This window comes from Cannabis sativa, chromosome 5 (genome assembly GCF_029168945.1).
Source record: "Cannabis sativa cultivar Pink pepper isolate KNU-18-1 chromosome 5, ASM2916894v1, whole genome shotgun sequence".
Taxonomy (NCBI): domain Eukaryota; kingdom Viridiplantae; phylum Streptophyta; class Magnoliopsida; order Rosales; family Cannabaceae; genus Cannabis; species Cannabis sativa.
Genome location: NC_083605.1, coordinates 63,135,058 through 63,150,758, shown reverse-complemented (window position 1 = coordinate 63,150,758; position 15,701 = coordinate 63,135,058). Strand labels below are relative to the sequence as shown.

General features: G+C 34.6%; 2 protein-coding genes across 2 annotated transcripts; one reads left to right on the top strand and one right to left on the bottom strand.

Moving 5' to 3' along the window:
- Nucleotides 1-325: 325 nt before the first annotated feature.
- Nucleotides 326-2,390, top strand: LOC115702009 (uncharacterized). The gene is made up of 5 exons (XM_061115821.1): nt 326-470; nt 573-638; nt 739-849; nt 947-1,306; nt 1,398-2,390. Exons 3-5 carry the CDS (start codon nt 799-801, stop codon nt 1,920-1,922), a joined length of 936 nt encoding a protein of 311 aa, XP_060971804.1. The 5' UTR covers nt 326-470; nt 573-638; nt 739-798; the 3' UTR covers nt 1,923-2,390.
- A 90-nt stretch (nt 2,391-2,480) lies between these two features.
- Nucleotides 2,481-5,962, bottom strand: LOC115702247 (uncharacterized). Its single transcript, XM_061115820.1, has 3 exons — nt 4,263-5,962; nt 3,388-4,178; nt 2,481-3,299 (listed from the first exon to the last, which is right to left on the bottom strand). The coding sequence occupies exons 1-3, from the start codon at nt 5,275-5,277 to the stop codon at nt 2,844-2,846; spliced, it is 2,262 nt and encodes a 753-aa protein (XP_060971803.1). The 5' UTR covers nt 5,278-5,962; the 3' UTR covers nt 2,481-2,843.
- Nucleotides 5,963-15,701: the final 9,739 nt, after the last annotated feature.

Here is a 15,701-nt window from a genome sequence, read left to right as displayed (position 1 = left end):
TTGTTGATGATCATGGCCTATTTAAGGATGTTGTTAAAAAATCTAAGGAGGATGAAGATGATGGTGGTGATGACCAGGCAAGTTTATTTATTTTTTAGTTTTTTCATTATTTAGATGATTTGTTACTATGTTGTTTGTTGTCTCTGGCAAATGTTTTTTATGTTTGTTTTGTATATTTACAGGGTTTGGGGGGTGGTGATGCTGTTAAAGCTATTGGTTCAGATGGGACAAATAAAGACAATGTTGAGGGAAAGAATACTGAAGAAGCAAAAGATGTTGCAGATGGGAGTAATAAAGATAATGTTGAGGGCGGAAGCTGAGTTGATGTAGATGCAAGTGTAAATGATGTTGAAGGTGTTTGTAGTAAGGGAAAGTTGTTTGATAGTCAAGGCACTGAGGATAGTATCACTGTGTCTGCTTTGGAGATTATAAATGAAAAGATTGATGCCTATGAGGGAAGCATTAAAAAGGTTTGTCATTTTTTGTTTACTGTATACTCTTTTGTTTATTTAGTTTATTTTATATTTTGAATTATTTTGTCATGTTTAATTATTTTTATTTTTTGTTTTTAGGATAAGTCTTTAAATAAATTAGAGGCAACAAATGCTGATGTTTTATCTACCTATGGGTTGGACAAGGTTTGTTTACTTTTTTTATTCTTGATTATGTTCTGAGTATTGATTTTTGGTTTACTATGTTTACATATTTTTTGTTTTTTTTTTTGCATGATATTTTAAGACTGATGTTGTTGGTGTTGAGAAGAAGCATGGTTCTCAAGAAAGCTTTTCTGTATCTACCATGGAGGTTGTTAATGATCATTTGGTTTCCTATGAAGACAGTTTGAAAAAGGTTTATTTTTATTTTGTTTATGTTATTTGGTAGTTTATTTTTTTTTTCTTTTCACTTACTTTTTTTTTTATTTGTTTGTAATTGTTTTGAATGCTAGGGAAAGTCTATAAAATTGGAGGAAGAAACTCCTACAGTTGGAAATAGAGAGAGGAAACCTAGTTCTGTATACAACAGTCCGTATGCCACAGATTTTGGTTCAGGTAGTATTGGTAAACCAAAAGGTGGACGTCCTGGATCATGTGCTTTTGGATTTGGCTTTTTCAATGTGATTGATGATGTGCAAGCTAAATCTTTTGATCAGTGGTTTAAGATTGGGTTTAATGATAAAAACAAAGTGAAGAAGTTTAAAGAATGTCATAGGAAGCTTAAGGTTCCATTGGATTTTGTGGTTTGTCAAATTGATGATAAGATGTGGTTCTATGATTTGCTTACTGTTGGGAAGAACTTGTCATGCTCGGTTAGTGTGTTATTATATATTTTTTTTTGTTTATTGTATACTTTTTCTGTATATTTGTTTATAACTTTGGATTGTTTTATGTTTATTGCAGCATATTGATGTTTGTTTCTACTATTTGAGAAAGAAGTTAAAGTATGACCAGTCTGTGAAAATTTCTGGTAATACTACTGATTGCTTCTTTGCTTCTCAAATTTTTGAATTATATAATGAGTTTGTTGCAAGTGGTGAAAATGTTGATTCGATTAAGAAGGATTCTAAGGCAGCTGCATACATAGCGGGTTTTTATATGTTATGCAATAAACCCTGGGCTGAGCTTGATTTCGTACTAATGCCTGTTAACGTGATTGTTCTTGCTCATTGGATATTGTGTATTCTTGACATTAAGATGAGATGCTTAAAAGTGTTGAATTCTATGAGGTTTGGGAGGTACAAGAACAACTCAGAGAGTTTTGTTCGTGCATTTGCTGTAATAATTCCTATCTTACTGTCACATGTTAATTTCTATGAGGGGAGAAAAGATATTGACAGGAGTAGTAAGCACTGGCAAGGTAAAAAAGATACTGATGCGTTTGATATTGTCGTGGTTGATAATTTGCCACAACAAGACGATAGGTAACTATCTTTGTTTTTTTTTATATTTATGATTCTATGTTATTGTTTATTTTTTGTTATCTGACAATTGCTATGGGTTTATTTTTGTGATGTAGTGATTGTGGTGTTTTTATCATAAAGTATGCTCATTTCTTTATGCATGGATTGATTGATAAGATTCCTAAGAAGTTGGACATTGCATTCACTCGTAAGAAGTTGTGTGTTGATCTGTTTGTTCATGCAAAGAAGAAGGAGTTGGGTGGGTACGAGTCTACTTCGGAGCATCCAGGAAGGATGCCATAGTTTTATGTAATAGAACAACATGTTGGAAACCTAGTTTACATTTTTTTGAACTTTATGTGTATTTTTATGTCATGTTGTTTTGTTTTTAGGTTTATGTTTGTGTTTGTTTAAGAAACTGTTTGGAACAGTAATATTTTAGGAGACTCTTGCCTATTTTAATTTTGAAGTAACCTTTTGGTTTACTGGCACAGTATGTTTGCAGTTTTTATGTTATGTATTTCTGTGAGACAATATGTTAATTTTTTGGATTTAGAAATTAGTTTTAGTGTTCTGGCTTTTTTTATGTGATTTTTGTTTAATTTTGTTTGATCTTATAAACCAATGACATTTCTGTATACCATTCTAAGTGGTATAAACCAATGTGATGGTTTATTAACCTTTAAAATGGTTGTAAATAAATTACAGTTAGTAACTGTTCATATATTTGGTAACTTGTTATTTTTAACATTTTATTTCATATAGAGGAGGAAAAAAAAAACTTACTTGAATCTAAGCGAATTGTAATCATTTTATTAAAAGTTTGTATTAATACATTGAAAAGCTTTATCAACTAACAATTATCATTGTAAATTGTTTTTGTATACTGTCTATTTAGTAACCATGTTTGATGGTTACCAACATTTATTCATTTTACCTCAGGATCTTATGATCTTTTTCTTTTTCTTGGTGGTTTTAGTACTGGGTCATTTTTACATGATCTTTTGTTGTGTCCTCTCTGGTGACATTGACCGCATACCACTTGTGCTTTTGCTTCAAGTCCATTTTTGTATCGTTGTTTCTTTGGTCTTCCGGCAGCTCTCTTATGTTTAGGTGGGAGGACTACAATATTTCTTATTAAATCTGGTATATTCCATGATGTTGCCTCACCTAATGGGAGTATACTGTCTTCATATGTTGCCATAAAAGCTTCTTTTGTGTAGTAGTATGAGCAATATTTGTAGCAGGACAGGTTCCTTTTGCTTAGTACAGCCATTGCATGAGAGCAAGGCATTTCATCATATTCAAATCGTTGGCAGCTGCATGTTTTATTCTCCAAGTTTACTATGTGAGATCTGTTGTTGTCGTGTACTTGGTATACCAGAAGGTTTGCTGTTTCAACCTGTATTAATCAAGTAAACGATTATTAAGTTTACAACAGAGTAAATATGTTTGTAAGCAATTTTTTATTTTTCTGTATACATAATTACCTTGTACTTTAAACTCATATCTCTTTGTTTCTTTAATGTTTTTTCAGGTATTTTTGCCAGTGTTGTTGTAGTTTTTTGGGCTCTATTCTTGTTTTCCCAATACCATCTTTGCACCAATGAATGTAGGCATTCTAGTAGAGTTGCGATGGGTAGGTCTCTTACTGCTTTCAAGGCTGCATTGACTGATTCGGCAATATTTGATGTCATTGTTTTGTATCTCCTGTTCATGCCATATAGTCTTGTCCACTTTTCGACACCAATTTCATTCACCAAGTAATCTCTTATTCTTACATCTATATTGTCCAAGTCTTGCATGCTCTTTTCAAAATCTTCTATGTTGTAAGCTTTAGATGCACTATTAAATGCAATCTTGAGCTCATCACCTCCTTTTTTGAATTTTATTTTTATATTCTTCATCAAATGGTAACAACATACCCCATGCATTATATCTGGAAAGGTCTCTTTTACTGCTTTTAGTATACTCTCATGTCTATCTGATACGATGCATTGACCTTCTCTTTCGCCATAAGTTTCCTTTATTTTGTGAAGAAACCATTCCCAAGAGCTGTCATTTTCGGAATCTACTACTGCAAATGCAAGTGGGAATATATGTCTATTTGCATTTTGTGCACTTGCTATCAACAAAGTGCCTCCATGTTGGTTTGTCAAAAAGGTTCCATCTGTGACTATTATTGGTGTACAGTGTTGCCAACCTTTTATTGAAGCACCTACTGCAAAGTATAGATATTTGAATTTGTTATCTTCATCTGTTACTAGGTCTGTGATTGTTCCTGTTTCAAAAGTAACCAATTAGTTTATAGTATAAATTCCTATATAGCATATTAGTACTTTATGTTGACGAAGTATTTTATTACCTGGGTTTGATATTTGCATCATGTATAAAATTGATGGTATCTCACTGTATGATTCTTGTGGGCAGCGACGAGCATCCACAATTGCCTTTTCTCTAGCTCTCCATGCTTTTTGGTAAGATATAGAGACACTGTAATCATCTGCCATGTCATCCACAATTTCTGTTGGAGTGTAATCTCTTTTTGGGTTTACAAACTTGTTTTTTATAACCTTTCCAACCAGGTTGCTTGTAGCTTGAGGATGGTCTCCAGAAGTGATGTCCAATGAACATGTATGAGTATGCTCTATTTTTCTTATGATAAACATGTCAGTCTTTCCATGTTTTGATGCTAAGAATGTCCAGTTGCAGTTATCATCAATACAGACTAGTTTATAGTCTAGTTTTGATGATCTTTTTACCTTGAAAGGTTGATTGTATCTTATTGAGTGAAGGCTTACTGCTTGTTGGAGGGTTTCCTTGTTTGCAAAAACTTGGCCAATGTGTATTTCAACAACTTGAGGATTTAAAATTATTTGATTTTCTTCGGAGCTTTCTTCCATCGATATTTGAGTTTGTTCAATCACATAATCTGCCATCTTTGTTGCATATTCTGTTCTTGTTGGTAGCAGTTGCCTTGTTTGTAAACTAGTTTCCCCATTGTAGGTATAGTTTACTCTATCATTGTGTTCATTGTCGGTTGTGGATGTTGAGATGTTAACACAGATAGGATATTTGGTCTCATCATCATTTTTCCTTCGTATTTGTTCATAAAACTTGCATCCACTATCGTCTTTGATTCTTATTGGTGGTATGCCTTCAGTTACTTGAAATTGAAGATCAATCGTATATTTGTTTCGGTCCAAATTCAAAGCTTCGTATACTATGTGAGAAAGCTCATAATGTGAACAATCTGTTGGAATTAGTATACCTTCGACTTCATAATCAACGTATGTTGTTTTGTCAACCCAAGTTCCATTGTAAAAAAGAATCACTGTTCTAACATCCATATTCCTGCGTGATTTGTTTAGTTTAATCATGTTAAGTATTGTATACAGTAAACATTATGTATATACAAAAATAATAAACATGTAATAGGTGTGATGTTCATAAACTAAATTTTATATTTATTATAGTAAGGTTTATATGCAGTTTTACTAATTAGATGACTATATGTTGAACTATAATGTTGGAGCGATTACAATTACGAAGGTTTATAGTGTACTGTATTTTTTAAAGTACTTAGTATTGATTAGTTTACTATCAGTTATGATTACAACTGGTAAACTATCTGATTAGTACTGATTAATTGTCAAATAATCATGTTTAACAGAATTAACAAACATGATGGATTTTTAGGTGTTTTCAGGAATTGGAAGGTGTAATGTGTTATAAGCAGTAGTATGTATCGTAATGTATAATAGGTACCTTATTCAGATTTAGTTTTCGATGTTGTAGTTGACGGACTTCTTCTTCTTCCTCGAAGCAACGATTTCTGGTTTTCGATTTTTTGTTTGTTGTGATCAGCTCATAGGTTTATTGATCGATTGAATTGTAGGTCGAATTAGAGAGACGATGATTTGCTTGTTGTATACAGCAACAGTTTTGAGAGATATGATGATCGATTCTCTAATTTTCAGATTCGTCGAGGTCTGTATTTTTCCGTCAATGGTGTTTTTTCGTTCAAGGTTGGTTTGGTTTCTGTTTTTCGTTTTCGTGTATTATTCCTACAGTATTTATAGCTTTCTGTTTTAAACAGTAGAACCACGCGCAGAGATGGCCGAGAAATAAGGAATTGTGGGCGCGTCTCCTTCATCGCCGGTGGTTCCAAAATTATTGAAGCTAATCACGGTAAGCTTGATGACGTGTCACGGCATACACATGGATTGTTTTCATTTAACGTTTTTTCTATAATATTAATGCATATAATGTATATATATAAAAATTTCCCTATTAAATACTTTAAGTTACATTTTCGTTACTTCCGTCACTACTTTTCTGTTAAATGCTATTCAAATATAGGAGTATTTGCGACATAAATACCTGATATTTTTAGATTTTATACATTTATATATCACATGTTTTTTCTTTTAGCGGATTAAATACTTAAATTTACGTTTACATACGTTACTTTTATCATTACTAGTTAAAGTTCTATTAAAATAGACACTACTAAAATACCCAGAATTCTCGATAATTTTACACCGTCAGGTAAAGAATTCCTGACGGCCTGTAAAACGGTCGCCTATACAAGCGTCGCAAATACTGGGTAGAGTAGACGACAGTGAAAAAATGTCATTATAAAAGAATTCCTGACGGGTTGAAACCGTCAGCTATAATCGATACTATGGGCAACGGTTTAAAACTGTCGCTATAGTGGATTGCCTAAAAAAAATATTGTCGTTATCCTCCTCGAAACCACTTCTCGCATATATCGCATCTGCTCCGAAACCCTTACAAGCTTCATCCTCCTCCACCGTTGTTGTACTCGTCTTCATCCTCGTCAAAATTTTCTTTGATAAGTTTCAGAATACTTTTCACTTGACGGTCCTTGAAACTTTCTTCGCATTGCAAGTTTTGGATTTATTTCGAACACACACACAGATCAATATCAACAAACCAAATCATGATTAATAGAAATTTAAACAACAAATAAGAGAATGTTGTGCGTACCTTTATGCTACCATGAGAGAGCGGAGGAAAAGGATAAAGTGAGAGAGAGTAGAGCGACGATTTAAAGCGTCGCCTATAGTATTGCCGACTATTTTAAACCGTAGGCCATTCCCTTTTAAGGCATGTTTAAAAATCGTCGCCTATACCTTTTGACAGTGTAAAACCGTTGGGAATATCCTATTTTTCCCAACGGTTTTAAACACTCAATTTTTTTACCGACGGTTAAAAAAACGTTTTTAAAACTGTCGCAAATACTCTTTTTTGTAGTAGTGAGACTAAGTTGAAACGTGTCAACATATTAATAGTCTATTCATATATTTTTAATAAAAAATTATTAAATAATATTTAAATTTGTTAAACTGCAAATAAAACATATAAAAAAAATGTATTTTTTTTTGTTAAGTATTTTTTTAATAAAAAAACTTATTAAATAATTTTAAAGTTAAAACAATAATTAAATAATAAATACTATTTATAGTTATATCTCTTTTTTTGTTTCGTTTTTTTGTTTTTTTTAGTTTTATTATTATTTAGTTATTTTTAATTTTATAATTATTTTATGGTTATTTTTAATTGAAAATATGAGTAAACAACCTTGACATGTTTCACCTTGATATATTTTAATAGGATTTGTAGTGATGAAGGTAACGTAAATGTAACTTTAAGTATTTAATCCGTAACAAAAAGTATGTGATATATATAAGTGTATCAAATTTAAAATATTAGGTATTTATGCCACGAGTGTCGTGTCATGCCATTTTGTAGTATTGTGTTGTGTTGTGTCCAAACTTATATTTTTTTTATATCAGGTCGTGCTCTTGCTTCTTAGGCTTGTGTTAATTTTATATCGTGTTAAAAAGTTTAGCCATATTTACAACTCTACTTACACCATACACTTTTGCTATCTAATGCGACTTAGTTGTGGAGCCTTCAACTGGATTGAGACTAGGTAGAAAATTATAGAAACTTTGTTGACTTTATTATAAACCTAGCTTTCACTAGGCTAAAAAATAATTGACCTAACCTTTTTTTTTTAGTTTTTTCTTTTTGAAAAAAATAGGAGCTAAATTCTTTCAGTCAAAATATTTCAGAATTTAATCAAACTATTTAAATGAATAATAATATTAGTACTTAAAATTAAAACAAAAATATGTTTTCTTAATTATTAAAAAATTAATTTTAAAATATATTTGGTTACAAAATAAAATTTCTAAAATTTAAGGTCATTATACTAAAATATAGGGACTAAAACTAAGGGTAATTTGGTCATATTCAAAAATATTTTGATCTTACGGGTCTAGTTATAAACTTTTCCAATATGCAAAGTTCAAATAAATTTTTTAAACATTTAGGGTTTGTTTGGTACACCGTATTATACCGTATTATATTGTATAGTATTATATTATATTGTATTTTATGTAATATTTTTATTTAAAAAATATATGTGGTATTAACTTTTATAAACATCTAAATATATAATATTTTAGTATAAAATATTATACTAATCCCTCGACCGTAGAGGAAGCTATCCCTAATCTCATCGCTACCCAATCCTCGCGCGCTCAAAAGCTAAACAATTAGAATCACAAAAAAAATTCAATTTCAAAAAGTAAATCAGTAAGCTGGAGAAAGAGCTTGAATCGGCCCGGTCCACCCTTATTTGGGACGACCGTACTGTAGCAACTATAAAAGATCTCCAATCCCGGCTTGATGCTTTCCTCTACAAGGAAGAAGCTTACTGGAAACAGTGCGCTCGTACCCAATGGTTGGCTCAAGGGGATAAAAACACGAAGTTCTTCCATCGTTTTTCCTCCCAAAGGCAAAAAACCAACAAAATTCACCAACTCCATACGCCAAATGGAGGAATGGTCTCTGACGAGGAAATAATTATTCAAGAAATTGATTCTCATTTCGACCAGCTCTACACCTCCTCCAACCCCACCGATTCTGACATGAATATAGCTTTGGAGGGCATCAGCTGCTCGCTCTCTGACACTGACAAATCCCTCTTAAGCGAGGATTTTTCCTTGGATGAAATTGAGAAAGCGTTTTTCCAGCTTCCTCTGGACAAAGCCCCTGGCCCGGATGGCTTCGACTCTCATTTCTACAAAGCAAACTGGCATGCTGTCAGGAAAGACGTGCTCGAAGCGGCTTCCAGCTTCCTCAATGGAAACGCAAATGTGGCCCCTCTGAATAACACCCTCATCACTCTCATTCCCAAAGTCAAGCAACCTAAGTTCATTTCTGAATTTCGCCCTATCAGTATCTCTAACATCATATATAAAATCATTTCTAAGACTATCGCCAATAGGCTGAAACTTGTTTTGAATTCTCTAATCTCACCGAACCAAAGTGCTTTCCTCCCGGGCCGACTCATTTCTGACAATATCATTATAGCCCAGGAAGTTGCGCACTCCATCAAACTTAAGACGCGTGGGAAAAAGGGATGGATGGCGATCAAGCTTGACATGGCTAAAGCCTTTGATCGAGTGGAATGGCCTTACATAGTTGCAATCCTCCAGAAATTCCAATTCCCCCCAGGTTTGTCCATCTGATTTATGCCTGTATCTCCACCGCATCCTTCCAATTCAATCTGAATGGCAAAGTCTTAGGCAGCATCAATCCTTCCAGGGGCATTCGCCAGGGTGACCCCCTTTCTCCCTACCTCTTCCTGCTGTGTGCGGAAGGATTTTCCTCCCTCTTGCACCAGCAAGAAAGAAGGAGAGCTCTTTTAGGCTTTAAAGTTGCTAGAAGAGCCTGTGCTATCTCTCACCTCCTATTTGCGGATGACAGTATCTTCTTCTGTCAAGCCACCATCAGTTCCTGTAATATCATCAAAGACGTGCTTGAGGCCTATGAGAGGGCCACGAGACAGAAGGTAAATTTCCAAAAATCTTCATTGTATTTCTCCCCAAATGTTGAGCTCAGGGATCAAACTTTAATCTCTGATTTTATGGGTATCCCGGTGCGGTCTTCCTTCGAAAAATATCTGGGACTTCCTCAGCACATTGGGCGAACAAAAAAGCAATTGTTCCATTACCTGCATGACAAGGTCTGGGGTCACCTCCATAATTGGAAGAATAAAGTCTTCTCAAAAGGGGGCAAGGAAACTCTGCTTAAATCTGTTATCCAGGCCATCCCCACTTACTCGATGTCGTGTTTTCGTCTTCCGATGGCCACTTGTCATTCTCTCGAATCTGTTATGGCTAATTTCTAGTGGGGCGTTAATGATAACAACCGTCCTAAAACTCACTAGCAAAGCTGGAAAAAACTCTGTCGCTCAAAAAAGGAAGGTGGCTTAGGATTTCGTTCGATGGTCCACTTCAACCAAGCCTTACTCGCTAAGCAAGCCTGGCGCATCCTGAAACAGCCAAACACAACGGTGTCAAAAATCTTGTCTGGTAGGTATTTTCATCACTCATACTTTCTTGATAGTTCGATAGGGCACTCACCTTCGTTCGTCTGGCGAAGCATTTGCTGGGGGAAAGAGTTACTGCACAAAGGATTAGTTTCAAAAATTGGTAATGGGCAGAACACTTCCACGATCCGCGATCATGAGAATCCGGGTCTCCGTCAGGTCCCTACCCTCTCCCCTGTCCCCGATAAAGTTGCCTCGTTCATTTCTCCTTCTTTATCCTGGGATTTAAATGTTGGAAATTATTTTACCAGGATCTTAGATCTACTCACAAGTATGTTGATTAACACCCTAAATATGAACTTTCTACAACGATAAAATAAACACATATAAAGTTTAGGAAACCTTACATAGGGTGCAGCGGAATAATATGACTCCTTCCGTTCAGATATCTAGCCCTTGATTCCTTTCTGTAGCAGAGCATTATCAATATCTGAACCTGGATCTCTTTCTCTGAATCTTTGATGCTGAAACCTCCTTCTTGTTGAAAGTCTTTCTTCACGATCTTCCTCACTATGATTGAGGTATCACTTGCTGTGTGTGGGCACTACTCATACACTAAGGATTTCGAAATTCAAGAGGAAGAGAGAGAGAGTGGGTTCGGCCAAAGATAGGGAGAGAGAAGGCTCAGTTCTTTTTGAATCAGAAGTGTCAGAAGAAAAGTGTCCATTTCCTGAAGCCTTCACTATCTATTTATACAATTCCACTAGGGTTAGGTTTGAATTATTTGGCATTAAAATAATGAAAATATCAGAGGTAAATTCCTATAAAAGTTGCCGGCCCTATACTAGTGGATTTGGGCCTCACTTTTTGCAATTTTGAAGTTTTATCTTTGCTGCATTTGATTTTTTCAAAAATGCCAATTTTCTAATTCAACCATTTAAATGCCAATTCTAACTATTTAATAACTATAAATAATTATTAAATAATATTTTCATTTATCATATTTATTAATTGAACCATACAAAGTATCATAATTAACAAATATGCCCCTATTAACTCTTTCTTTACAATTTCACCCTTACTTAGTGAAAAATTCACAAATAGACATAGTCTAAATTGAGAATTATAATTGATTAATCAAAACCAATTATATGAGTCTTACAAGCAATATTATCTCAACTAGTGCGGGGACCATGGGTCTATATAACCGAGCTTCCAATAAGTAGATCAAGAATTTATTACTAAAATTCACTAACTTATTAATTCTTCGTTGAATCCACACATAGAACTTACAATTGCACTCTCAGTATATAGAATGCTCTATATGTTCCACCATATAGACGCATCATTAGTTATCCATTGTTATAATCCTAATGTGATCAATGATCCTCTATATGAATGATCTACACTATAAAGGGATTAGATTACCGTTACACCCTCCAATGTATTTTATCCTTAAAACACTTGACCATGTATAAATGATATTTCAGCTTATGTGAAATGAGTACTCCACCATTTATGTTCGTTTGGTCAAGCTCGAAGGAGATCATCCTTTGCTTACTATTCGCCAGATAGAAGCTATAGATTCCATGTTTATGATAGCGCTCCCACTCAATTGCACTACCGTGTTCCCAAAATGTACGTATCACCCTGACCTAAAAGTAGGCTTAACTAACAAATCAAAGAACACGAATAGCCTTTCAAGATTGAGCCTAATCATAACAGGATTAATAACATTTGATCTAGGATCAACTAGGCGATATTGACTTGAATAGATATTACGGTATGTTTAATAAATCTAAGTCAAAGTTCCATATCGGTCCCTTCCGATGCATACTCCATGCATCCAACTTGAGCTTTACTTTAACCAATGCTCTGGAAAGAACATAGCACTTCTCCAAATGCAATTAAACTCTGTTGTAGATTATCATATCAGTAAAACCCTATGTTTGATAAATCTAGGAAACTTTATTCACATAGTCATGTTTACTTTCCAATGTGTTGACAGCACAATAAACAGGATCAAGTATGTGAAAAGGGTTTCAGATGAATTTATACATTATGTACATATAATCATGAAATAAATCATGTGAACCATGCAACATTAAATGTTATTTCTGATCTAAATTAATAAGTAATTGATTATATTGAAATGAGTTTTATTTAGGGCATAAAACCCAACAAACTCCCACTTGCACTAATATAAAACAAAAAGTGCGTTTCAAATAATCTCAACACCTTGATATACAAATCAAGTTTAGTAGTAGTAAACTCCTCGTAATAGGATCTGAAAGGTTGAATTAAACACAACCTTTTCTCCACCATTACTCTTCCTTAAATCACAAAATCATTGATAATGTGAAATTCCTCTCTATATGTCTACTCTCTTGGGATACTGGATTCTATATCTTTGGCAACTACTTTTGGTTAATCAGGAAATTAACACTAGTAGTTTAAGGCAATTTGGAATGGTGCCAAAGATGTATAGAACTTTCCTTAGAATGAATAAGTACCTTTCCTGTAGCTTTAACATTCAGTCCCTTTCTGGTAGACCTAGAGACTTCAGATAGGTTTTTACACTTCTCCAAAATCACTATTCCACCCCCAGAGTAACCACCATCTTATCAGAAAGATTTTCTAGCACAAAGGCAAATTTCAAAATCTGATGTGGTGTAGTCTAAAAGTTTTAAACACACTCTTATAGACTAACTTATAGTTCCTCTTCTTAATCTTAGGATTTACTTGATTGTCTTCCAATGTTCTTCTCTTGGATTAATCTGATACCTACTCATTACTCCCACTCAACAGCAGGTGTCTGGTCTAAGGCATACAAAAGCATATCTAAGACCTCTCACTGTTGATTTAAGAAATTCTTTCATGGCTTTATCTTTTCTGGAATAGTTGAGACTTTTCCTTAGATAAATAAAATCTATGCCTAAGAAGTTGTGAAGCTTCTATAGATTGCCATTAGAATGAAAATGCTTCAGCATCTTACTAAAGTAAGTTGCTTGCATTAGAGTAAGTAATTACCAGGTATACCACAAGCCATAGGTTTAGATGAACTCAATCCTATAATACTAGGAACAGGAAGTTTTGTTAAGTCCATTGAATAGACTTATAAACGAAAATTTCCTTTTATGTCCTTCTATTAGAAAACTTTAGGTTATTCCATGTGAATGGATTAAACCAAAGTTCTATTGCCTTTTCTTCTTAGTTTCTTATCTTGACAATCCATTACTTGTTTAAACTCACAATGAATTTTAATCACTAGTGTCTCCCAAGTCATAAGAAGGTGAGTTCCTAGAAACTCTCCCACTACGACAAGGTACCGTGAAATATGTCTAAGAAAACTAAATGGTATTAACCTCTTTGGTTGTGACAAGACAACAGAGGCAGTGGGATCATTATATGTAAAAAAAAAGTTAATAGAACACTTTTAGAATCAAGAATTAAATATCTCCTTTATTTGCTACTTTATTTTCAGACTTAGTCATTGTAAAGCCCGCTTAGCTAATTTGGAAATTAGCAGTTGTTTATGTTTAATTATGAAATTATTTATAGCTATTTAAATAATTTATTACTGTTATTTATGGAATTCAGAAATGCATGATTATGTCATCAGTAGCTTTTATATTTCGCATTTCCGGTGTCCGGTATTTTGGAACTCGGCGTTTGGCTCAGTAGAAATCACAACTTAGTATGTTAGTAATTTGGGGACGGGTTTTAGACATTGGGAATGTCGGGAATGGCCGGGAATTTAGAATGTCCCAAAAATACCCCTTTAGTATGATTTATGTGATTTTATGGTGGAGGGGCAAAATGGTCTTTTTGCCCCATTAGTGTTTTGTCTTATGTGAGCTTTTTATTTGAAAATTTAAATGGTTAAGTGTTTAATTGTTGGCTGAATATAAGGAAATGTTATAGCTTTTATTCATTTTTCCCAAACTTAGAAAAAAATTACATTTTATCAAAGGAAACTCTCTCAACTCTCTCTCTCTCTTTTCGGCCATTTGAGGCAGCTTCTAGGGTGATTTTTCCTCTTCAATTTCTAGTAGATTTCAGCTTGTTGTGTGTCTCTAATCAAGGTAATTCTTGTCTTGCTTTTTCTAATTAATTTTCTTGAGATTTTTATGAAATTGGATGAAATGCATGCATGATTTTGATTATGTTGCTGCTGTGATTTTGTTGTTGATCTATGTGGATTAAAGCATGCTAATTGAAGTTAAATTGGGCTGTGTTAAAGCATGTTAGTTAGGTTGTTCAAGCTTTTAGTTTTTATGTGAAAAAGTTGTGAATTTTGGAAAGAAATGGTTCATTTTGTTTCTGTGAATTGCTGGGTGTTCTTGTATGTTTTCAGAAGCTTATTCTTGCTTAGTTGAGTAGAATTAAATAGGTTTGGATGCATGTTAGTGGATTTAACCAAGTTTGAGTTTTGGAACTCAAAGCTTGGTCTTTCATGGTGATTTTTGTATATGTGGTTTCTGGGTGGTTTTGATGCTTTGGATTTGTTCTAGGGATAGTTTAGAACAGGTCTGGAAAGTTTGGGACCAATTGGGGTTGAATTGGTCGAGTTATGAGATTTTTAGTTGGCTGCCTGCGAGGAACCGGAATTCCGGTTGTGCATCCGGAATTCCGGATGGGGGTTCAGAAATTCCCAGAACCGGAATTCCGGTTGGGCAACCGGTCTGCCGGTTGGGGAATTTTTCCGAACCCTAGTTTTCCTCGTTTTTAGGTTTTTAGGGGTATTGCCATGCTTTTTATCGATAGGGAAACTTTTAGTTCCAAGTTTTAGTCCCCGGGAAGTGATTTAGCGTGTCACTTATAGCGTTGTGATTTTTATGGTTTAGGAGCCAGTAATCCGCCACTCAGCTTCAGTTCCAGTCAGGTTGACCGGCACACCTGAAATCGGAATCCAGGTAAGATTAGTATAACAGTATGCATATGTAGATTACATGTTTAGCGTGCATGTAGGAAGCCTGCTAGATTACATTAGTCATGTATTTAGGCTTCGAACCATCCAACCCTGTCACGTCGGTACAGGCTGGAGTATGACCAGCAGCCGGAGTATGACCGGTTCGACCGATCAGGCTGACATTTGGTTGGTGGTTCAGTGCTATTGACCTATCCCGTCGGTACAGGCTGGAGTATGACCAGCAGCCGGAGTATGACCGGTTCGACCGATCAGGAGGATACTTGTCAATAGTACCGTCCCCTGAACGTTCAAAACTCAGTACCATGTTGGACATGGCAGTAGTAGCTCAGTACCATGTTGGACATGGCAGTAGCGGGACTCAGTATCGTGTTGGACACGGCAGTTAGTTTTATGTATGATATTATTATGCTTTTCTTACTGAGTCTGTCGACTCACAGTTTATGTTCATGTGTAGGTAAAGGCAAGGCTGTAGCTGATGGACCGTGAGCGAGCTTATGGGA